General features: G+C 43.2%; 1 protein-coding gene and 1 long non-coding RNA gene across 8 annotated transcripts in view; one reads left to right on the top strand and one right to left on the bottom strand.

Annotated features, from left to right (window-relative positions):
* Positions 1 to 25,360, bottom strand: part of ADAM22 (ADAM metallopeptidase domain 22) — a 329,143-nt gene that overhangs the window by 171,197 nt on the left and 132,586 nt on the right. For all 7 annotated transcript variants that reach the window (XM_077268285.1, XM_077268287.1, XM_077268289.1 and 4 more), the window contains exon 5: positions 3,061 to 3,143. In XM_077268285.1, the coding sequence (XP_077124400.1) occupies positions 3,061 to 3,143 (83 nt within the window). The remainder of the gene's footprint in view (positions 1 to 3,060; positions 3,144 to 25,360) is intronic.
* Positions 12,268 to 20,690, top strand: LOC143781606 (uncharacterized). Its single transcript, XR_013216775.1, has 2 exons — positions 12,268 to 12,853; positions 19,774 to 20,690. It is a non-coding gene; the product is annotated as an uncharacterized LOC143781606 (long non-coding RNA).

The following is a 25,360-nucleotide window of genomic DNA, read 5'->3' as shown; positions in this document are numbered from 1 at the left end:
AATCCCTGATTTTTCTCATGTTTTGGATCCGAGTTTCAGCAGAATTTGGTCTGTGTGTTATTTTTCACCAGTAATTTTTCATGCATAGCATCTCTGTGCTGATTTTCACCGACCCATACACTGCGTGATTTTCATCTGCGACCCGGGTCAAAAACAGACATGTCCCCATGAAGCACGGTGCACAAAAAAACACAGACAAGAAGTTGCCACAATGAGTATTTGCTGCGTTTTTTTCCACTACGATTCTGAAACACGAAACATGTCAATTTCTGTTTCAGTAAATATAAGTTTCATTTGTGGATTTTCCGCATACACTTGAATGAGATGAAGAAAATCAACAAATTAAAAAAACCTCCTATACGATTTTATTGTGTTTCCGCAGCAGGTAATCCGTACATGACTTTATCAAAAAAGTTTTGTCCAAGCGAAGTAACAGGAAGTGTCCAGAATAATGCATTTAAAGCACGATAGGTCAAGAGGGGCAATTTCAGCCTAAAAAAATGGGCTGAAATTCTCGGCTTATACTCGAGCATATACAGTATAATTTTCGTGTTTTGCTACCTCAAAACCTGGAGTTCCACTGTTGTTTTTTTGAGGGTTTGTTTCAGTTCATGTAAAGAACATGCCGACAACTGTGAACATTTCCTTTTCTTTTTATTGTGAACCAAACAACAAATATGACAAAATAACTGAAAACTTCAGTGTGCATAACTATTCACCCCTTAAAGTCAGTACTTTGTAGAGCCTCTTGTGGCGATTATAATTGCAAGTCACTTTGGATAAGTCTCTATGAGGTTTCCACATCTTGCCACTGAGATTTTTGCCCATTCCTCAAGGCAAAACTTCTCCAGCTCCTTCAAGTTAAATGGTTTCCTCTGGTGAACAACAATCTTCAAGTCTGACCACAGATTCTCAATAGGATTAAGGTTTGGGCTTTGACTAGGCCACTCCAAAACATTTACATGTTTCTCCTTAAACCACTCGAGTGTTGGTGAACCTCCGTTCCAGTCTCAAATCACTCACAAACAGATTTTGCTCAAGAATATCCCTGTATTTTGCACCATCCATCTTCCCCTCGATTGTGACCTTTTTTTCCTGTCCCTGCTGCTGAAAAATATCCCCACAGCATGATGCTGCCACCACCATGTTTCACTGTGGGGATGGTGTTCTTGGGGTGATGAGCTATGTTGATTTCTCAGCAGACATAGTGATTACCTTGGTGGCCAAAAAGTTCATTTTTGGTCTCATCTGACCACAGCAACTTCCTCCATACAGTTGGGGAATCTCCCACATGTCTTTTGACAAACTTAAAACGAGCCTTACAAGTTTTGTGTGTAAGGAAAGACTTTTTTTTGCCCACTTTTCTATAAAGGTCACTTCTATGGAGTGTACAGCTTATTGTAGTTATATGGACAGATACTCCAGTCTCTGATTGGGAACTCTGCAGCTCCTTCAGGGTTACCTTTTTTGTCTGTGCAGCCTCTCTGATTAATGCCCTCATTGCCCAGGCTGAGTTTTGGTGGGTGGCCCTCTCTTAGCAGGTTTGTTGTGGTACCATGTTCTTTCCATTTGATGATAATGGATTTGATGGTGCTCCGGGGATCATCAGAGATTGGGATATTTTTGCATAACCCAACTTTGTCCGTGACTTGTTTGGAGATCTCCTTGGTCTTCTTGGTGTTTGGTTAGTGGTGCCTCTTCCATCATGGTGTTTGGTTAGTGGTGAATCTTCCATCATGGTGTTTGGTTAGTGGTGCTTCTTCCATCATGATGTTTGGTTAGTGGTGCCTCTTCCATCACGGTGTTTGGTTAGAGGTGCCTCTTCCATCACGGTGTTTGGTTAGTGGTGCCTCTTCCATCATGGTGTTTGGTCAGTGGTGCCTCTTCCATCACGGTGTTTGGTTAGTGGTGCCTCTTCCATCACGGTGTTTGGTTAGTGGTGCCTCTTCCATCATGGTGTTTGGTTAGTGGTGCCTCTTACATCATGGTGTTTGGTTAGTGGTGCCTCTTACGTGGTGCCTCTTACATCATGGTGTTTGGTTAGTGGTGACTTCCATCATGGTGCTTGGTTAGTGGTGCCTCTTCCATCACGGTGTTTGGTTAGTGGTGCCTCTTCCATCACGGTGTTTGGTTAGTGGTGCCTCTTCCATCACGGTGTTTGGTTAGTGGTGCCTCTTCCATCACGGTGTTTGGTTAGTGGTGCCTCTTTCATCACGGTGTTTGGTTAGTGGTGCCTCTTTCATCACGGTGTTTGGTTAGTGGTGCCTCTTTCATCACGGTGTTTGGTTAGTGGTGAATCTTCCATCATGGTGTTTGGTTAGTGGTGCCTCTTCCATCATGGTGTTTGGTTAGTGGTGCCTCTTCCATCATGGTGTTTGGTTAGTGGTGCCTCTTCCATCACGGTGTTTGGTTAGTGGTGCCTCTTCCATCATGGTGTTTGGTTAGTGGTGCCTCTTCCATCATGGTGTTTGGTTAGTGGTGAATCTTCCATCATGGTGTTTGGTTAGTGGTGCCTCTTCCATCACGGTGTTTGGTTAGTGGTGCCTCTTCCATCATGGTGATTGGTTAGTGGAGCCTCTTCCATCATGGTGATTGGTTAGTGGAGCCTCTTGTTAATGGTGTTGCAGCCTCTGTGTCCTTTCAGAAAAGGTAAAGTGTATATAGTGACAGACATGTGACACTTAGATTGGACGTCCTTTTACTAAGCAGGGGAGGGGACTTATGAAAGTAATTGGTCACACCAAAAATTTTTAGGAACTTCAAAGTAAAAGGGGCAAATACATATGCACCTGCCAATTTTTAAATATTTGATCCCATAAATTGAATTTATGCCTATATTTGTCCCACTTCACTAATTTAGACTATTTAGTGCTGATGCGTCACACACAAATCGGATTACAAAAATATTTAATCACAGGCTGTAATGTAACAAAATTGGTAAAAAGAAAAGGAGGTGAATACTTTTGCAAGCCACTGTATTTCATATGGTTCACAAATATGTCACATAGTCGTATAATTTAGTTAATGCAATGTCCAGTTCAGATACTTAAGGTTACTTACTGAAGTCCATGGCAAGTGGACAGAGCCACAAAAGACTTGGGCGCTCCTCGGATTTGGCCCTGATAGTAACAATGTTCTCCTCCCTAAAATATAAGACAAACTTCATTTTAACAGAATTAATAGACAAATAACAATCACATGCAGTACATTCTAATCCCATATATTATCAATCACTTCAGAGCCAGTATATCTTACAGGAGATATTTCCAAAATGTAAAATTTGTGTAGTTTAGTTATCCCACCCTTTTAACTCATTTTAGTCCCAGCCGTTTAAACATTCATGTAATATAAATGTTATGCTAAATGTTAGAGGCTGGAAAACAATTACACTTTATATTTGCATAAATAGTGATATTCTATTGCACATAAAATTTAGCTACACTTTACACACAAATAGTACTGGCATACTGTACACACAAACAGTACTGCTACACTGTACACATAGTACTGTTATACTGCATACATAGTACTGCTATACTGTATACAAAGTACTGGCATACTGTACACACAAATAGTACTGCTATACTGTACACATAGTACTGCTATAGTGTATACATAGTATTGTTATACTGTACACACAGTATTGCTAAACTGTACACAAAAAGTACTGCTATGCAGTATACATAGTACTGCTATACTGTATACACAAATAGTACTGCTATACTGTATACACAAATAGTACTGCTATACTGTATACTACTGCTATACTGTATACAGATAATACCGCTATACTGTATACCATATACTGTATTGTACTGCTACTTTGTACACACAAATAGTACTGCTATAATGTACAAATAGTACTGGTATACTGTACACACAAATAGTACTGCTATAATGTATACATAGTAATGCTATATTGGACACACAAATAGTACTGCAGTACTGTATACACAGTAATGCTATATTGGACACACAAATAGTACTGCAATACTGTATACATAGCACTTCTATACTGTACACACAAATATTACTGCTATAATGTACAAATAGTACTGGTATACTGTACACGCAAATAGCACTGCTATAATGTACAAATAGTACTGGTATACTGTACACACAAATAGTACTGCTGTAATGTACAAACAAATAGTACTGCTATACTGTACACAAAATGCTACACTGTACACATGACTAGAGCACAATACTGGACACAATATTGTACAGAAATAGTACTACTATGCTATACAAAAATAGTACTGCTATGCTGTATACATAGTGGTGCTATACTGTAAAAATAGTTACTATACACAAAGAGTACTGTAGTACTGTTATAATGTACAAAAATACTGCTAGTCTGTACACCTGACTAGTGCACAATACTGTTCACAAATAGTACAACTATACTGTACAAAAAAAACAGCACATAATTCTGGGCACATAAATACAGCAATACTAGGTAGATGAATACTAGGTATCCTTTAATAAGATGTGTAGTAGAGGGGTGACAAGGACACTAAACTTCAGGAGGGCAAATTTCCAACGGATGAGAGATGATCTTGGTGCAATTAACTGGGACGATATCCTGAGACATAAAAATACACAAAGAAAATGGGAGACGTTTATTAGCATCCTGGATAGCACCTGTGCACAGTATATACCGTATGGGAATAAACATACTAGAAATAGGAGGAAACCAATATGGCTAAATAAAGCTGTAAGGGGCGCAATAAGGGACAAAAAGAAAGCATTTAGAGAATTAAAGGAAGTAGGTAGTGAGGAGGCATTAAATAAATACAAAAAATTAAATAAATTCTGTAAAAAGCAAATCAAGGCAGCAAAGATTGAGACAGAGACTCATTGCCAGAGAGAGTAAAAATAATCCCAAAATATTCTTTAACTACATAAATAGTAAGAAACTAAAAAAAATGATAGTGTTGGCCCCCTTAAAAATAGTCTGGGGGAAATGGTGGATGAGGATGAGGAAAAAGCCAATATGCTAAATGACTTTTTTTCATCAGTATTTACAAAAGAAAATCCCATGGCAGACAAAATGATCAGTGATAACAAAAATTCCCCATTAAGTGTCACCTGCTTAACCCAGCAGGAAGTACAGCGGCGTCTAAAAATCACAAAAATTGACAAATCTCCGGGCCCGGATGAGATACACCCCGAGTACTGCAGGAACTAAGTACAGTCATTGATAGACCGTTATTTTTAATATTTAAAGACTCCATAGTAACAGGGTCTGTACCACAGGACTGGCGTATAGCAAATGTGGTGCCAATATTCAAAAAGGGGACAAAAACTGAACTCGGTAATTATAGGCCAGTAAGCTTAACCTCTACTGTGGGTAAAATCCTGGAGGGCATTCTAAGGGATGCTATGCTGGAGCATCTGAAGAGGAATAACCTCATGACCCAGTATCAGCACGGGTTTACTAGGGACCGTTCATGTCAGGCTAATCTGATCAGCTTCTATGAAGAGGTAAGTTCCAGACTGGACCAAGGGAGCCCAGTGGATGTAGTGTATATGGACTTTTCAAAAGCTTTTGATACGGTGCCACACAAAAGGTTGTTACATAAAATGAGAATAATGGGGATAGGGGAAAATATGTGTAAGTGGGTTGAGAGCTGGCTCAGGGATAGGAAACAAAGGGTGGTTATTAATGGAGCACACTCGGACTGGGTCGCGGTTAGCAGTGGGGTACCACAGGGGTCAGTATTGGGCCCTCTTCTTTTTAACATATTTATTAATGACCTTGTAGGGGGCATTCAGAGTAGAATTTCAATATTTGCAGAAGACACAAAACTCTGCAGGGTAATCAATACAGAGGAGGACAATTTTGTATTACAGGATGATTTATGTAAACTAGAAGCTTGGGCTGATAAATGGCAAATGAGCTTTAATGGGGATAAATGTAAGGTCATGCACTTGGGTAGAAGTAATAAGATGTATAACTATGTGCTTAATTCTAAAACTCTGGGCAAAACCGTCAATGAAAAAGACCTGGGTGTATGGGTGGATGACAAACTCATATTCAGTGGCCAGTGTCAGGCAGCTGCTACAAAGGTAAATAAAATAATGGGATGCATTAAAAGAGGCATAGATGCTCATGAGGAGAACATAATTTTACCTCTATACAAGTCACTATTTCAACCACACTTAGAATACTGTGCACAGTTCTGGTCTCCGGTGTATAAGAAAGACATAGCTGAACTGGAGCGGGTGCAGAGAAGAGCGACCAAGGTTATTAGAGGACTGGGGGGTCTGCAATACCAAGATAGGTTATTACACTTGGGGCTATTTAGTTTGGAAAAACGAAGACTAAGGGGTGATCTTATGTTAATGTATAAATATATGAGGGGACAGTACAAAGACCTTTCTGATGATCTTTTTAATCATAGACCTGAGACAGGGACAAGGGGGCATCCTCTACGTCTGGAGGAAAGAAGGTTTAAGCATAATAACAGACGCGGATTCTTTACTGTAAGAGCAGTGAGACTATGGAACTCTCTGCCGTATGATGTTGTAATTAGTGATTCGTTACTTAAATTTAAGAGGGGACTGGATGCCTTTCTGGAAAAGTATAATGTTACAGGGTATATATATTAGATTCCTTGATAAGGCGTTGATCCAGGGAACTAGTCTGATTGCCGTATGTGGAGTCGGGAAGGAATTTTTTTCCCCAAAGTGGAGCTTACTCTTTGCCACATGGGTTTTTTTTTTACCTTCCTCTGGATCAACATGTTAGGGCATGTTAGGTTAGGCTATGGGTTGAACTAGATGGACTTAAAGTCTTCCTTCAACCTTAACCCCTTCCCGACATCGGACGTACTATACCGTCCGATGTCGGGTCCCCTGCTTTGATGTGCGCTCCGGCGGTGAGCGCACATCAAAGTCGCGACATGTCAGCTGTTTTTTACAGCTGACATGTGCGCGCAATAGCGGCGGGTGAAATCGCGATCACCCGCCGCTATTAACTAGTTAAATGCCGCTGTCAAACGCAGACAGCCGCATTTAACTACCGCATCCGGAAATGAGCGCATCGCCGACCCCCGTCACATGATCGGGGGTCAGCGATGCTTGTATGTTGTAGCCATAGAGGTCCTTGAGACCTCTATGGTTACTGATCGCCGGTGGCTGTGAGCGCCACCCTGTGGTCGGCGCTCACAGCACACCTGCATTTTAGCTACATAACAGCGATCTGATGATTGCTGTTATGTAGCAGAGCCGATCGTGCTGTGCCTGCTTCTAGCCTCCCATGGAGGCTATAGAAGCATGGTAAAAGTAAAAAAAAAAAGAAAAAAAAAAATGTGAAAAAAATAAAAAAAATATAAAAGTTTAAATCACCCCCCTTTCGCCCCAATCAAAATAAATCAATAAAAAAATAATCAAACCTACACATATTTGGTATCGCCGCGTTCAGAATCGCCCGATCTATCAATAAAAGAAAGCATTAACCTGATCGCAAAACGGCGTAACGAGAAAAAAAATCGAAACGCCAGAATTACGTTTTTTTGGTCGCCGCGATTTGCATTAAAATGCAATAACGGGCGATCAACAAAACGCATCTGCACCGAATTGGTATCATTAAAAATGCCGTCTCGGCACGCAAAAAATAAGCCTTCAACCGACCCCAGATCATGAAAAATGGAGACGCTACGAGTATTGGAAAATGGCGCAATTTTATTTATTTATTTTTTTTGCAAAGTTTGGAATTTTTTTTCACCACTTAGGTGAAAAATAACCTAGTCATGTTAGGTGTCTATGAACTCGTACTGACCTGGAGAATCATATTGGCAGGTCAGTTTTAGCATTTAGTGAACCTAGCAAAAAAAACAAACAAAAAACAAGTGTGGGATTGCACTTTTTTTGCAATTTCACCGCACTTGGAATTTTTTTCCCGTTTTCTAGTACATGCCATGGTAAAACCAATGGTGTCATTCAAAAGTACAACTCGTCCCGCAAAAAATAAGCCCTCACATGGCCAAATTGACGGAAAAATAAAAAAGTTATGGCTCTGGGAAGGAGGGGAGTGAAAAACGAAAACGGAAAAACGAAAAATCCCACGGTCATGAAGGGGTTAATAACTATGTAACTATGTAAACTACACTGTACACAAATAGTGCCGTTATTGTGTACACCAATAGTACATTATACGGTACATGAATAGTACACTATTATACACAAATAGTGCTGCTATACAGTACTCAAATATTACATGCCCAAAACATCCCTACCCAACTGTTTGCTCTCTTAACCTATCAACTATACACAGGTCGAGTATCTTGAGCAGACCTATAGACAATAAATGGAGAATGAAAACCCATCTATTCAGATCGGGGACTTCAAAATCACTTTCTCAGGATTGGTTGGGGATCCAGCAATCATCAAGATATCACATTGCTAAATTGCACAACCCCTTTAGATACCTAATATCCCTGGACGTCTATGGCAATGTAGTGATTACATTTAAAAAGGGTTTATTCTCCTGCTGGAGAAAGAAATTTCCATCTCCAAAAAGCTTGTTGGCAGAGGGAAGCATGAAGAGCTCTAACATTTCCTGGTAGACGGCTGCACTGACTTTGGTCTTGATAAAACACAGTGTACCTACACCAGCAGATGACATGGCTCCCCAAACCATCACTGATTGTGGAGACTTCACACTAGACCTCCAGCAGCTTGGATTGTGGCCTCCACTGTTCCTCCAGACCCTGGGACCTTGATTTCCAAATGAAATGCAAAACTTACTTTCATCTGAAAACACCTTGGACCACTGAGCAACAGTCCAGTTCTTTTTCTCCTTGGCCCAGGTAAGACGCTTCTGGCATTGTCTATTGATCATGAGTGGCCTGACACAAGGAATGCAACACTTGTATTTCATGTCCTGGATATGTCTGTGTGTGGTGGCTCTTGAAGCAATGACTCCACCAGCAGCAGTCCACTCCTTGTGAATCTCCCCCAAATTTATGAATGGCTTTTTCCTAACAATCCTTTCAAGGCTGCGGTTATCCCGATTCCTTGTGCACCTTTTTCTACCACACTTTTTCCTTCCACTCAACCTTCCATTAATATGCTTGGATACAGCACTCTGTGAACAGCCGGCTTCTTTAGCAATGACCTTTTGTGACTTACCCTCCTTGTGCAGTGTGTCAGTGACTGCCTTCTGGACATCTGTCAAGTCAGCAGTCTTCTCCATGATTGTGGAGCTTTTTAAATGCTTAGGAAACCTTTGCAGGTGTTTTTTTTGTTAATTATTCTAATTTACTGAGATAATTACTTTTGGGTTTTCATTGGCTGTAAGCCATAATCATCAACATTATCAGAAATAAACACTTGAAATAGATCACTCTGTGTGTAATGACTCTATATAATATATAAGTTTCCCTTTTTGTGTAGAAGAACTGAAATAAATTAACTTTTTGATGATATTCTAATTTTGTGAGATGCACCTGTATTTCAAAAGGAGTTTGACGTGTCAGCTCTTCCTCCGTTCTGGAGAGGTCTTAGAGATTAAAATTTTTCTTTATAACAAGCTAGCCTAAGGATGGGCCATCAATATTAAAGTCGTGAAGTCCTGCTCCCTCTGGCACATGTCAGGTCAGTGAAAGGCTATATGCCGATTGCAGTGTAAAGTGTGAGAACTCCCTATCCGCGGAGTCATTACGGTGACGGTGTAGAAAATATGGCACCCAAACCATACTGACAGGTCCTGGTGGTGTGGTCTCCCGTGTTGGGATCACGTACTGCCCCCCTCCACGCTGTGTCAGTGCGGGGTCCACCCTAACAAGTTATTTACTAGGAGAATGGGTACAATCTGGCCAAGAGTGCAGAGGTGGATTTGTAGAGCGGATCTGCATAGTGCGGAGATTGATGTATGATGATTAAAATGGCAGAACGTAAATGGCAGCTTGCGGTGCCATCTGGCCAGGAAATACAACATAGGCAGAATCTTCATAATAGCTGCTACTTTTTATTATCTGCAAATTGCTGACTTGAAATTAGCAGCATTGAAAACAAGACCTATAGGACCTACTCCAGCGATTAAAGGAACACGCCGAAAAAAAAAAAGTATTAGAATAACACTATGTGCATGACCTGAAATCCCTGTGTGCTTTGCACAGGGCGCTCCTTTAAGAGACTGATCCATAGGGACCAACTGTATATGACTTGATGTAATGTTACGTAGAATTGCAGGTGACATTACAATTACACGATCCCCTCATCGACAAGACCCCTGTACAGTGCAGCACGCTCATGGTCCGAATCCAAACACACTAACGTAGGGTCCGGCATATGTGCATAGCTGGGCTGCAAGTGCCCGGGTCAAGGCAAGTATTGTGCACCCTAAACCAGTAATAATACCCCGAGTCCCACTTAAAACAAATATTTCCCCCCCTTTATAAAGTATTCATGCCCTCCAAAAGTATTAATGCCACAGCTTTTTCGTTCCACACAGAGCAGCCACTGGCCGACACTGCACTGACTGCGCCGGCACCACGATATCTTGTAGGGCATAGTCTCATAGGACAGAAAGTGATGGGGCAGGCAACCTATGGCTCTCGGCTCTACCACAGGATCCAATTGTATCGGTGGTGCTTGCCCGAAGATCTGGGGCACCCAACTAGAAGTCCAGGGCTTGTGCAATGTCCCGAAGCTTCGGCACTTGTACTTTTTTTGTTTTGTTTTGAAAATGTCATGCCCAGGACAATCATCCAAGTGTCCCTCTCTATGCCACTGGTGACAAGCACTGTATAGCGATACGTCTGGTGCTACATGACGGCATGTCTAGCACAAAAATGCGGTCATCTCTGTGGCATGTACTCTGGAGGGGATCTGATGATTAAAAAAAGCATTTTCCATAAAAGTTTTTATCCTTTTAATACAATTGCTCATTTTGACTTTCTACCAGATAATTCTTCTCTTTTCCATTAGGTCTATGGCACCACGTGATTAAAAACTGACGAGCGGAATCCTTCTGAGCTCGATGTAGAAACAGGAGGTCAATTTTCCCTGCATGAATCATCCCTTTCTTCAAGCCCTGACCCAGTTGCTCCCTGCTTCCCCTGCCAGGGACTTTTGCAGTGACTTCTAACTCATACAGGGAAAATTGACCTCCTGTTTCTGCTAGTCAGTTTTTAATGATGTGATGATGTCATAGACCTAATAGAAAAGAAAATTATTATCTGGTCAGAAAGGTAAAATGAGCAATTGTAAGTACACAGTGCTATATAATATGATGATTGCAATATATGAAGAGGATAAAAACTTTTATGGGACGAAGGCTTCTTTAAGTTGCCCTTACACCAGATAACTATGTGAGGAAAACTTGACCAAATGGCTATAAGTCCCGATTTCTGCTCATAGTATATATCCAAACTCAGTCACTGGCTTTACCACTCTGGTGGAGAAAATTGCGCGGGAGCCCACGCCAATTTTTTCCACCATTTAACCCTTTAATTTAATAGCTAGAGCCCCCAAATTTGACACACAGACACTTCTTACATTACTGAAGAGGAATATGTAATAACTGAAGGGATATGAGATGGTTTACTGTATGTAAACCATGTCTCATATCCTGTCGGGTTTGTGAAGGAGATAGCAGAAGCCGGTAATTGAATTAGCGGCTTTTATGCTATCTAGCGCTGCATTAAATATAAATATATATACATAGGTGTCTCACTGACATATATATATGTATATATACCTATTCTATGTGTATATATCTACTCTATTGTAACCTGTCAGTGTGATTTTACTGTACATCGCATGCGTTCAAAAAAGCAACAAAACGCATGTGCTAAAAAACGCATGCGTTTACATTGACAGCAATGCGTTTTTTTGTCGCAATCCTTGCGCGATCGAACGCATGCGTTTCCTGGCGGCAAATAGACGCCTCTAGAAATTACTAGATGTTGCATTTCCGCGCCAAGCCGCAAATGACGAGACGACGCATGCGTCGTCAAACGCGGCAAAACGCGAACAAAAAAAACCGCATGCGTTTTCAATGTTAAATATAGGAAAACACGACGCATGCGTTTATATGCGGTACAAACGCTGCGGCCACAAACGCAAATGTGAAACCAACCTTAGTTTGTTATTTTAAAGCCATCAATGGCACAGATAGAGTTATATTAAGCCCGGACAACCCCTTTAACTATAGGGAGCACAGTGCCAATCACAGTTGGGCACTAGCGCCTGAACAGCCCGGTAACCTTCATGCGACACATGAATGATACAACACTAATGGAGGCACAGCTAATATATACATTATAATCAATGGTTTAAAATGTCTGACACAAACTAATATAACCTAGACAGATCATAAAATGGCTGACATGAACTAATATAAACCAGACAGATCGTATGGGGTTTTCCATCCTTAAAAGCAGAAGAATGTCAGATGTTTGATGACTGCTGATCGAATGTCTCAGCTTAATCAGCAGTCATATGAGCATTAATCACAATATTCCATATATGTTTAGATAACCAATGACAGACGAGCTAGACAATATGGTAATTAACTAACCACCCCTGACAACCCCTAACCACTCCTTTCTATGTGAAAATATAAAACTATGTATGTACAATAAAATTCAGTATTGATGGAATGTTGTTCTGACACAATGGTGTTGCAGTCTCATTCCTTTGAGCGCTCAAAATACTCAGTCTAATTGGGAGCGGCCACAGCACGCACAGGGATATATTTATCCAACCCTAATATTTCCATAACAGAATGGCGCCCAACGGCTCGGATGAAACGCACACGTGGACCCACTACTGACCGGAACCGAAGTTATGGCCGTGGCTTTGGCACAGGGGCAGGAGACTGCGCAGCTCCATAAGTAAGGTAAGAAAATGTTATCATCTTACCTGAAAGTCCCCTGTGCCCAGTCCTTGTCTATGCTTCTTGCCGGTAAGATGTGGTCACAAATTCCCAGGTAGTGTAAAAAATCCGGAGCCACGAATCCACCCTGGGAGGTGTCTGCTGTGGACCGTGTATGTGTTTGTGTAAAATCCGAGAGAGGAAGGAAAAAGTGACTTTTGTTTGTGGTTGCTGAGAAACAGACCGCAGGAGTTCAAATCGCTCGATAAGTTATTGCAGGATTCCCGTGCATAGGAGGAACACGCAGAGTTCCGGGGCAGGTGGTCCCATGATCCAGGCACGGGTAGTGATAACTTAGAGGGGCTACTGCAGATTCCCGTAGTGCCGGCGATCCAGTCAGGACGTCCGGACCGGGGTGGTAGAACCCGGGCGCAGGTGCGTCCAGTGCGATTGGCAGTAGTCTGTTCCCAGCGCAACCTGCATGTGTCACAGAATTTAAAAGGGCGTCTCTCGGATTGTCTATCTGTGTCTGTTTGTGTCATGTACTATTGCCGCTTTAAGAAGCATGAAATAGTGAAAAGAAAGTTTTGGGTTTTTTTTCCTTCTTTCATGAACTTCCTCTTTTTCAGCTGAGAGGAGAGATATGCATTGTAAATCAAACTGTCACATTTTTTTTTCCGGACTGTTTTCAGCTGCAGTGCTGGGTATGTGTAGTTTTTTTTGTGAAGAAGTGAAATTTAAGTTGTATCTATCATTTTTGATGTGACATAAATGTTTTCAGAAACGTGATTTTAGTGACATTTGATATTATTGCTGACTGACAGCCGTTTTAATTTTTAATTTTTTTTTACTCTCTTAAAGGGTCTTTTTTTTTTGCGGCATTTTAAAGTTTTTAATTAAGTTTTCCTCAATCTTCAATCTCTTTACCTTTTTATTTTTTATTTATTTATTTTTGAAAAAAGTTTTTTTTTACTCTTGTATCAAAGTTTTGAGTTTTTGGTTGTGAACTAAGTTTTTGAAGGTTTTTTTTATCGTTTTGAGTTTTACTTAGTGTTTTATATACTCATTTTTAGAAGTTTTTTTTAGTACTGTTTTCTTTTCTCATTTTTGTGTGTTTTTCATTTTCATTTTTTTGCTTTTGCTATGGGGAATAAAGTGGCCGAGCAACAGGAAAGTCTTTTTACTTCCTGATGAGAAAACAGCCCCTAGATAGAGGCAGGACACGAAGGTGTTAAGTATGTGAAGATTTTGGAAGGTATAAAGTACGTGAAATTCATTAGAATGGCAGAATTCAAGCTGCGGAGTGGCATGACGTAGAAAGGAAAATAAGGGAAGTTTAGCTGATGTTAGATTGCTGAATACTAATACATGGTATGAAGTGGCAGCAGAGCTTACATCGTTTAGGTGGAACAGAAAGTTATGTGAGCAAACCAGGAAGTGATTTTTGTGGGTATGAGACGGGAGAATCTGCGCAGTCTGCTTTTAGCAGAATCCATGGTGTAGGTAGTTATTTTTGCACAGTATGTGGTGCGCCCCATCTCTCCCTACAGGGAGAAGGCATAATTGCTCCTCTCTATTATTCTTGTTGTTCTAATCTATCCTCTTTTTCCTCTGTCAGTCTTTTCTCTCCGCACTCTCTCTCTCTCTCTCTCTTTCTCTCTCCTTTCCTCTTCCTCCACATTTTTTCTCTTCTCTCTCTTCCCCTCTTTCTCCACTCCTCTCTTCTCCTCTCCTCCCATCTTCTCCTCCCTCCTTATCCACTCCCCCACCACACCTTTCTTCTCTCTCTCTCCACATTCTCTCTCCCCTCCTACTATTCCTTTGTCTCACTCCTCAACCCCTCCTCCTTCTTCTTCCTCTTTTTTTTCCTCCGTGTTGCCGGCTGGGCCAACGCCCAATTCAAACAATATGGTGCTTACAGCACAAGGTGTCCCTGGCACAGTCCAGCCATTGCCAGTTGTGATATCGGGGAGAGAAGGTGAAAGCCCCCCCTACAGTGGGCAGCCCCAGACATATCAGGCAGCAGTCAGCTCAGCCCTGGGTGCAGAGGGGGGAGGAGTGATATCAGAACGAGCTCACTGACAGATCCTCCGTTACCTCATTTCACAGTCAACAATATTGTAACCCTTAAGGTTTTACATGAACATTGATATCACCATGTATTGATAATGTACAGCTTCAGCACCGGTCAGAGCTGCCTACATCCACATTCACACCAACATGAAACTATAATCCTAATCCATCATAGCTTCAGCAAGGGGGAGACATCCTCACATAAAAAAAAAGCAACTTCTAAGTCCAAAATCAGTCAGTGTATGACCCCAGTACAAGCTGTCACAACTATTCTTCTGATGAAGATGAAGAGGGAACATCATACATGCTGTCTAGTACTAGAAAAGAAACCCACAGGCACCAAGAATGCAAGGGCAGATAGAGGCACCACCATTACACTATGTGCACTGCACTTCAAGTCAGGTGACAATAGTCCAGACCCAGGGATGCATCCCATGCCATTTTACCGAAGAAAGTAGCAGAAGCAGCAAACATATGCAGCCAGCTGGAATGATCTCTGGGCCATGAATGAAAATAGAAGCAGGTGATGCACTCTGGCCAATCATGAAGGAACAATTCAAACTTCCAGCAGAATCAGACATACACGCTTGGGAGTCAGGGCCACAGCTAATTGAACAGCTCAGAGAGTGGGCCAAAGGCAGATTGGCAGGACAAGCCATGACATGAGCCAAGATAAGACAGAGTCTGTAAAGAAGTTTCATTGCAGAGTAATGCAAGTATTCCAAGACTTGGGCTTCACCATTCATGACCAGATACACAGGCCTTTGTGCATGGACTGAGACAGCCAATCAGGAAACCACTGATAGTGGCTAGGCCTAGGAACAGGTCAATAGCAGTGGACTGACCCAGCAAAATGTTTTATGTGCGCCTAGGAGACTGTTCAATGCCAATTGTCACCAAAGCTGCCGTTATAGCACCACAAAAGAGCACAAAGAAGGAAAAGGGTGACATGCTGCTGAGAACACCAGAAGGGAAGCCAGAGGTGAAGACGCTACAAAGTGCCGATCGACACACCGGAAGAACCGCTGCAGACTCCAGAGAGGAGACACCGACCTCAATAAGGTTAGCAAAGGGGAGAAGCTATGTCGGAGCAGGGGGAAGAAGTGATGGCAGATGCAGCCACAGCCCCTGTAATGCCCCAAGACCTTGGGTTGGATGCAGCCGCCGGTCTCATGGCACCCCCGGGCCTCGTCACGAATGCACCTGCAGGCCCCATCTTACCACCGCAGCATCAATCAGCAGGCCGGACCCCGCTGCCGCTGCAGTACCCATCAAGGGATTGAGTCACAACCAGGGGTGCAGAAGACAGCCCCTCTCATGGTGACCACTGACCTGGAAGCCCAACCACCCTACAAAGACAGAAGAAGTGTCAAGGGTTACATCTGTGGCAAGTTTGGCCATTTCCAGAACCAGTGCAAAGCACTCACGCCCCCGAAGAGACTGGACCCATGCAACCCAAGAGTTGGTCCAGAGAAACAGGTCAAGGAGGAAGTGCAGAAAGCAGTGAAGTACCCCGTCCATAGGACAGAGGCAAGCAAGCCAGGTCCGCAAGACACTACGCTCCTGACATGTAAAACTTCATCTGCAAGACCAGTACCTCAAATTACCTTTAAAAGTGGATGGCGTTGTCAGATCCAAAGTGGTGCAGCCAGAAGTGTGATGACACCTGTGGAACTCGCTCATCCCACCTGCCTATCAGAATCCTCTGTGTCTCGCATGGGCATTGATGGTCAAGTCAGACATTCTCAGCTTACAAAGCCACTGAGCGTGTGCACTCAGCCAGGACACTCTATCCTGTCCCAGTTTGTGGTGTAAAGGACCTGCCACTCAACCTGCTGGGAGCGAACCTACTGCAGAAGCTGAAGGCAACCACAGTGTTCCAGGAAGATGGGACAGTGACACTTTCTTCATCCCTGACCCAAGAAGAGTCATGCTGGCGGCCCTACAAGAACATTAACCAACCAATGAGGCCTACTCAAGGAGGTACTGGACATAGTACCAGAAAGTCTATGGTCTAAGGGACCCCAGCACGTGAGAAAACCTCAAGTTGCCCCAGTACGGGTGTCACTCAAGCCATGTACCCCGTACCCTCGTAAGGCCCAGGCCAGGCCTAGAGTCAAGCTGCCTGTGACCAACTGAAGGTCTACCTGGAAATAGGAATCATTGTTCCTCGCAAATCGCCTTGCAATACCCCGCTTTTCCCCGTCAAGAAAAAGACTGTAAAAGGAGAGCCAGCCAAGTTCAGAATGGTATATAACCTGAGAGCTGTGAATGACACCACAGTGTTTGAAACTGCAATTATGCCGAATCCGCACACTCTGCTCTCGAATGTGCCTGCCACAGCAAAAGTGTTCACAGTGACCGACCTGGCTAAGGTTTTCTTCAGTGTTCCCCCTCATCCGGAAGACCAGTTCCTGTTTGCCTTAATGCACCAGGGGGGACACCACACATGGACAGTGATGCCACAGTGGGCCCAGAACAGCCCTTCACAGTTCACCAAAGCAATGTCCACAGTTCTCACCAACTGAGTCACAGAACAAGCAGAAGTAACCCTGCTACAATACATGGACAATCTACTCCTTTGTGCAGTTGACTTTGACACGTTTAAAGCCCATTCCTTGTATCTCCTACTCTACCTGGCGGAGCAGCACTGCAAGATCTCAAAGAACAAAGTCCAGTGGTGTCTGAAGCAAGTTACGTTCCAGAGACACTGTATTGCTCACCAGGTGAAATACCTGACAGATGACCGGAGGACCACAGTGGAGAAGATGGTCCCTCCGACAACTCCAAAGGTGCTACAGGCCTTCCTTGGTCTAGTTTCATATTGCAGAGCCTGGATCCCTGATGCTTCCGTCCTAATGCAGCCTCTGTGTGAATACGTCAGCGTGACCCCGTTCCTCCAGACAGATGTGGCCTTCAGTTCGTTCAAGAAGTGAAAAGGCTCTGTAGTCTCAGCGCCAGCACTAGGCCTATCTGACTACAAGAAGCCATTCCATCTCTACTTGATGAGAAGAGAAGGCCTTGCCACTGGAGTCCTGACACAGCTTCAGGGGGGAAAGCAGAGACTTTCGGACTACTTTTCAGCTTGCCTGGATCCAGTTGCAAGGGAAGCCTCTTCCTCCCGCATGAAGGCAGCAGTTGCAGCACACGCCCTCCTGGACAGGACTACTGACATCAGTGGAAAAACCATTGGAAATCCTGGCTCTGCATGACATCTCAGCAATCCTCAACCAAACCCAGCCAAAACATCTCTCCACCGCCAGGCATCTTCGCCTCCAGTGCTCTCTACTCCTGCCCAACAATGTCACCATCTCCAAATGCACAGTCCTCAATCCGCCCACTCTACTCCCACTCCCAAGGGGGGATACAGATACGGATCCTCAGATAAAAAGTCTGATCAAAATCTGCATGATACCTTCTGCAGGGATCTGAATTTGCTCCGGACGGATGACCATGATTGCTTCAGCATCATGCAACAGGAAACAGCAGGACTACCCAAGGTGGCAGAAGAGCCACTGACCAACCCAGAGTTGATCCTCTATGTGGATGGCTCCAGATTTGCAGATGATGAAGGAAGATTCCACACGGGAGGTGCAGCGACCAGCAATCAAGAGATCCTGTGGTCCAGAAGTCTGCCGCCCAGTCTGTCAGCCCAGGAAGCAGAACTGATAGCGCTGATGAAGGCCTACCAGATGGCAGAAGACAAGACTGAGAAAATGTATACCGATTCAAGGTACTTGCATGGCATAGCACACGACTTCGGACCCATCTGGGCTGCAAGGGACTTCCTCACAGCAAGCGGAACAACCGTGAAGCATCAATGGAGCCATTAAGGACCTGCTGAACACACTTCAACTTCCAAAAGTGGTGACAATGCTAAAAGTCAAAGCGCATGGAAAACTGGACACAGTAGGGGCACGAGGCAACAACATGGCGGATATGGCAGCCAAAGAAACAGTCAAGGGAAGACAATATGGACAAGTGGAAGAGGTCGTAGAGCCGGACGGCTACTACAGGACGGCTGAAGACAGGAAACCTGACAAGATGACATCCTGGGATCTGCTCAAAAAAGTTGCAAGAGCAAGCCCCAAAGGACAAGAAGGAATGCTGGATGCAGAAGTGAGCAACACATGAAGAAGGAAGGGTATACTAAATGGACTACAAACCCAGTTTACCCCGAAGCATGTACCCTATGGTGGTCCAGTGGGCACATGGGCCCACACACAGATTAAAGACACAGATGAATGATCCGATTGGTGCTTATTGGTTTGCTCCAGAAATCTCCACCCTAACAGCCAAGTTCATAAACAGCTGTCTGACCTGTGGCAAATGCAACCCTGGAAGAATGAAGAAAGTTCCCACACATCGTCTTGCCAGACCACTGTACCCCCTTCCAGAGGATCCAGATAGACCACATCCAGATGCCGCCAAGTGGAGAATTCAAATATGCCCTTGTGGTCGTGGACATGTTCTCAGGATGGCCAGAAGCTTTCCCAGTGAGGAACCAGTCAGCAAAGACTACTGCAAAGAAGCTACTCTCAGAGACGAGATATGCAGCTATGGGGTCCCAGAAGTGATAGAGAGTGACCAGGGACCTGCATTCACAGCAAACCTCACATGAGAGATCTAGTCAGCAGTAGGGTCAGACTTAGGCCTACACACTCCCAATCACACTACTCAGTGTTAGGCACACTCCCAGAGGCCCAGAAAAGCTGTCACCATATGAAATTTTGTTTGTGTCTAGTCCCAGGTTAGGGGTATCCTTTCCCTTAGCAGCTGATTATGCAATATGATACTTTGTCTGCTTATGTAATTGAAATCACCAAGAAACTTGCTAACATCCATTCTCGAGTTTTTTTCTTCATTGCCAGATCCAGATTCAGTGTCCGGTATGCACTCCTAGAAGCCAGGAGACTGGGTGTTGGTGAAAAAGCTTGTAAGGAGAACACCACTCGATCCCAGATTTGATGGTCCTGCTCAAGTGCTGCTGATGACACCAAACTCTGTGAAACTGGAGGGAAGACTCGCTTGGATCCACTCATCGCATGGCAAGAAAGCTCCCCTACCAGAAGATGACACCCAAGCCAGAATGATGTCGTGGATGCCCTGCCTGACCGAAAAGATGACCTACCTGATAAAGACTGCACATCGCTCACTACACATGCTATTGACTAAGAGACTGATTGCAACGAACCCCCGTTAGGGACAGATCTCCTGACCGCCCATTTGCGAAAAGTCTGTATGGAGTGGGGCACAGGCGTTAGGCTTGTGTCAGTTCGCCAACAGCACAAAAGAGTTGCAGCGCTTTGGGACAGGAGGCTAGGATTAGGGCAAGTGATATCTAAGGGGGGCTTGTGATAGAAATATATATATCATGTAGATCTCACTTGCATGTATACTCCTCTATAATCAAATATATACTTATATGCTCACAGCTAATATATACATTATAATCAATGGTTTAAAATGTCTGACACAAACTAATATAACCTAGACAGATCATAAAATGGCTGACATGAACTAATATAAACCAGACAGATCGTATGGGGTTTTCCATCCTTAAAAGCAGAAGAATGTCAGATGTTTGATGACTGCTGATCGAATGTCTCAGCTTAATCAGCAGTCATATGAGCATTAATCACAATATTCCATATATGTTTAGATAACCAATGACAGACGAGCTAGACAATATGGTAATTAACTAACCACCCCTGACAACCCCTAACCACTCCTTTCTATGTGAAAATATAAAACTATGTATGTACAATAAAATTCAGTATTGATGGAATGTTGTTCTGACACAATGGTGTTGCAGTCTCATTCCTTTGAGCGCTCAAAATACTCAGTCTAATTGGGAGCGGCCACAGCACGCACAGGGATATATTTATCCAACCCTAATATTTCCATAACAATGGCCATTAAGGCCCAGATTTAGCATTTATATGTGTGTAACTCTACAGACCCTGTTAAAATTGCACGGACTATTTCATAAATTGCTCCTTTGTAATATACACCCTTCGCCTGCGTATATATAATCTTCCGTCCACAGCACGTCCTGTATAGCACTAGTATTAATCGAATAGATTGAATATCCTGGGGCTTATGTGAAAGCTCCAGAGATACCATCGATCCTCTGTTTCGAAGTTTGCAAAAATCAAATTTGGCCAAGTTCCCAGCTTCCAGCATGAGGCGGCACTTAGCCGGATCCACAAGAACACTCCTCTGCATCGATCATTGATGTACAGATATATCAGTCCACTTTTATTAATGTGCCACATACCATAAGATCCTCGCAGGGCGTTGCATTCAGGAATTATTGCCCATACTGAATGTGCTCCTGTAAGGTCTCCCGAATTAATCAGGTATAAACTACGGGTGAGAGATGCAGCAGTAGAGTTACCAATTTTTTTTTTGAAAAGTTGGGTAGGAACAAATATAGCCACTATTACAGGTCCCAAAAGGATTCTAAGATCACTCAGCAATTGTGCTAAACGTTGTTTTTCTCCTTGAACATCTTGTAGGCTCCATGAAAAAAAAAAAAAAGAACACTTCGCAGACTACTGGAAGAGTTGGCCAATGTCCTATGCGCTTCCAAAGCCTTCCCATACCTCCAGAAACCAGTGCGTCTGGGAAGTTCTCTGTGCGTGGCACCAGGATCCTCCGTTATCAGATGGCGCTCCAGTGTCCAATCTCAGAATTAGGGGCAGGGAATGGATCACACATGCCCATTCACATCTGTGGGTGTTCATCTTCTCCACGCCCCCGGCCAAATAGTCAGAGCCAATCAGAGTCATAGTAGTCGGAATAGTCTATGGTAGTCCAGTATTTGTATGGGGGCACCATGTGATACTACACTGGACCGCCAGCGGTGGTGACACTAAGGCCCCAATTGTTTCAGCGCCCTTTATTTTAGTAAAAATTCCAATAGTGACTTTTATGTTTGTGCCAAATTCATTAAGTGATTTGCGCCTATTTAAAGTGAACTTTACTGTTTTTTTGTTTACAAATGTAAACATGTTTTCTTTCGGAATGTTTTAGCCTAATGCATCACTTGCAAGTTTTCTAAATGTTGCTCCATTTTTGCCCAATCATACCCCATAACCTGACAAGACTACAGCATTTGTCTCATTTCATTTTTGTACAGCAGTAGTCTAACCGCATTTTAAAGGATCGTGCGACTTTTTCTTCTTAAAAGGAAAAAAAAAAGGTATAAGACCACGTGCACATGTTGAGTATTTGGTCAGTATTTTACATCAGTATTTGTAAGCCAAGACCAGGAGTAGAAGAATCAGAGGAAAAGTATAATAGAAACACGTCACCACTTCTGCGTTTTTCACCCACTCCTGATCTTGGCTTACAAATGTTAAAAAAAAACCTCACCATAACACTCAACGTGTGAACATGGCCTATGACAAAAAAAAAACAAAACAAGGTGTTTGAGTTTGCGCAACATTCACCAACCCGTGTGCACCAATTTGGTGCAGAAAGCTGCTGTACAATGAATACAACAAGCCAAAAAAGAACACTCACTTAAAATGTAAAAAAAATGCAAATGATGAATTGGGACCCAACTATACCACAGAAAAAACACCAATATTTCCCAGATAAAATTAGGGGGAAAAAAATTCTGTGTTCTGAGGAGGAATTTTTCCACATTACATTTTTTTTTTATTAAACTGACTACTGAAATAGACAACTGACTTGGAAACAAGTCAGCTTTTCCAATGCTTTCAGTTTTAGTATATAATTTTCCCTTCATTTTCACAGGCACCGCATGGGATCTTAAAATGTAAAATACGGAAAGTTGGAAATTAACTTAATATACGGTAACCAAAATGTGTATGAATCAATTTTTAAAAAATAATGCAATTTTCTGTTTTTTATTAGTGATGAGCAGACGTGCCCGGATTAGGTGTTATCCATGCTCAGGTGCTAACCAAGTGTCTTCGGCATGCTCGAAAAATATGTTTGCGTTCTTGCAGCTGTTCGACAGTCGCAACACATGCAGGGATTGCCTAACAAACAGGAAATCCCTGCATGTATTGAGGCTGTCAAACAGCAGCGGGAAATGCAGCCGCGGGGACTCAGACATATTTTTCAAGCATGCCAAAGACACTCAGTTAGCACATGAGCATGGTCAGATAACACCTTATCCAAGCACGTCCACTCATCACTAATAATTGTTTATTGGGGTTACTAGCATTTTTTTATATTACATCAAGTTTGCTCTTCATATATTTTCTTGGGGCTGCATACATTGACATCAAACTTGCAGTTGAGGCTGCATTTGAAGTGATATTTTTGTGTAAGTTTTTTTTAGAAGTTTATCAGCTGGTCTTATTAATTTCTATGGGACTCAAAACGATCTCGGGCTTTTGTCATTGCTTGATCTCAAGTTGCATCCAATATGCAGTATATGGTTGGGAAGTGTCATCAGATCCATGAAATATGTTTTAGGCTGGTTCTCATGTTGTAAATCCAATTTTACCCACAATGTGGCTGAAGAGCTATATACAGAGGTGCCTCCAGCACATGGATATGGACCACTCAACTTCAAAGTCAAACAAGTGTCCTGAATTCGATAATTCAGTCCAAGATTCTTGGTACAGTCCAAACAGACTTACCGTATCTTCTCCTTTACCTTGAGATTTACTTATAAGGTTGACAATGACCACCTCCTAGAAGTGGCACTAGAAATCCAGATTTCTTCCCACTGAAGGAGAGCTAATTTGCATATACTTTGCACAGTCTGGCCTATAAGTCTTTACATGACTGCTTAGGAGGCTCCACAAAGATGAATAGTACTCCTAAAGTTAACTGTTGGCCTACACTATGATGTAGTAGCTCACCTGGTGAGGTGGATCCATTAAGCCTCTGGTCCAGGTGGGCACATGGACCCCAAGCGTTGCTGCAGCTTCCATTGGACAAGTGGAATTATGGGGACTAGGACTAACTGGAAACTCAGCAGTAGACAGACAGATGGAGTGGAACCCAGCAGGGATGGATGCCAGGTGAAACACAGTAGTACAAATAATGGAGCTAACCAAACAAGGAACACTGGAGTCTCATCCTCAATAGGTTTATGGAGATGATGTCAATGATCCACGCCGGGAAACCTGCAAAGCCAGATGTGGAGCCCAACAGATGACATCGGACCCAGAAAAGGGGACCGGAGGTCGGGATGACAGGGACAGGTGTGTAACATACGTAATTTGTAATTTGTACTACTAGCTAATAACTAGGTAATGACTTTAGAGGTGACGTTTCCCACCTTAGTTATAGAGTTCACTCTTTAGTGGATACTTCTCTGGGTGCTATGTCTACTAGGCCGCCATTCCTTCACAACACAGAAAGCCAAATACAGCTGACACATTGCTCGCAGATCTTCCTATCCGGACCTGACCTCACCTCTTTACTTACCGAAATCCCACACTGTCTGTCTGCTATCTCGGCCTTTTCTGCTCGCTTTCTAAAACTGAACATGGAGAAAACAGAATTCATCATCTTTCCCCCACCTCACTCTACTCCTCCACCAGACCTATCCATCAATGTCAATGGCTGCTGACTTTCCCCAGTCCCACACGCCCGGTGCCTCGGGGTGATCCTCGACTCTGCCTTCTCTTTCAAGCCACATATCCAAGCCCTTGCCTCCTTCTGCCATCTCAAACTCAAAAATATTTCCTGAATCCGCGCATTCCTTGACCACGACACCACAAAAACCCTAGTGCATGCCCTTATCATCTCCCACCTTAACTACTGCAACCTCCTACTCTCTGGCCTCCCCTAAAGCACTCTGGCACCACTCCAATCCATCCTACACTCTGCTGCCCGACTAATCTATCTGTCTCCCCACTATTCCCCAGCCTCTCCCCTATGCCAAGCCCTTCACTGGCTTCCTATCGCCCAGAGACTCCAGTTCAAAACCCTTCCAACGACATATAAATCCATACACAACCAGTCTCCTCCATACATCTGTGACATGATCTCCCGGTACTTACCTACACACAACCTCCGATCCTCTCATCTCTTCTTCCCGCAACTGCATCCAAGACTTCTCCCGTGCTTCCCCCATACTCGAACTATCTACCCCAACACAACAGACTCACGCCTACCATAGAAACCTTCAAAAAGAACCTGAAGACTCACCTCTTCAGACAAGCCTACAGCCTGCAGTGATCCTCAACCTACTGAACCGCCACACAACCAGCTCTGCCCTCTCCTAGTGTATCCTCACCCATCCCCTGCAGAAGGTGAGCCCTCGCGGGCAGGGTCCTCCCTCCTTATGTACCTGTGTGCCTTGTTTTTTGGTCATGTTTAATGTATTTGTCTATATTTGCCCCCTTTTCACATGTAAAGCGCCATGGAATAAATGGCGCTATAAAAATGTATAATAATAATAACATACAGCAGACCGCTATCTCTCCCATACATTGAGAATTCGGCTTGGCCAAGCATTCA

This window comes from Ranitomeya variabilis, chromosome 6, assembly GCF_051348905.1.
Source record: "Ranitomeya variabilis isolate aRanVar5 chromosome 6, aRanVar5.hap1, whole genome shotgun sequence".
In the NCBI taxonomy this organism is placed as follows: Eukaryota; Metazoa; Chordata; class Amphibia; order Anura; family Dendrobatidae; genus Ranitomeya; species Ranitomeya variabilis.
This window is presented reverse-complemented; position numbering and strand designations above follow the sequence as displayed.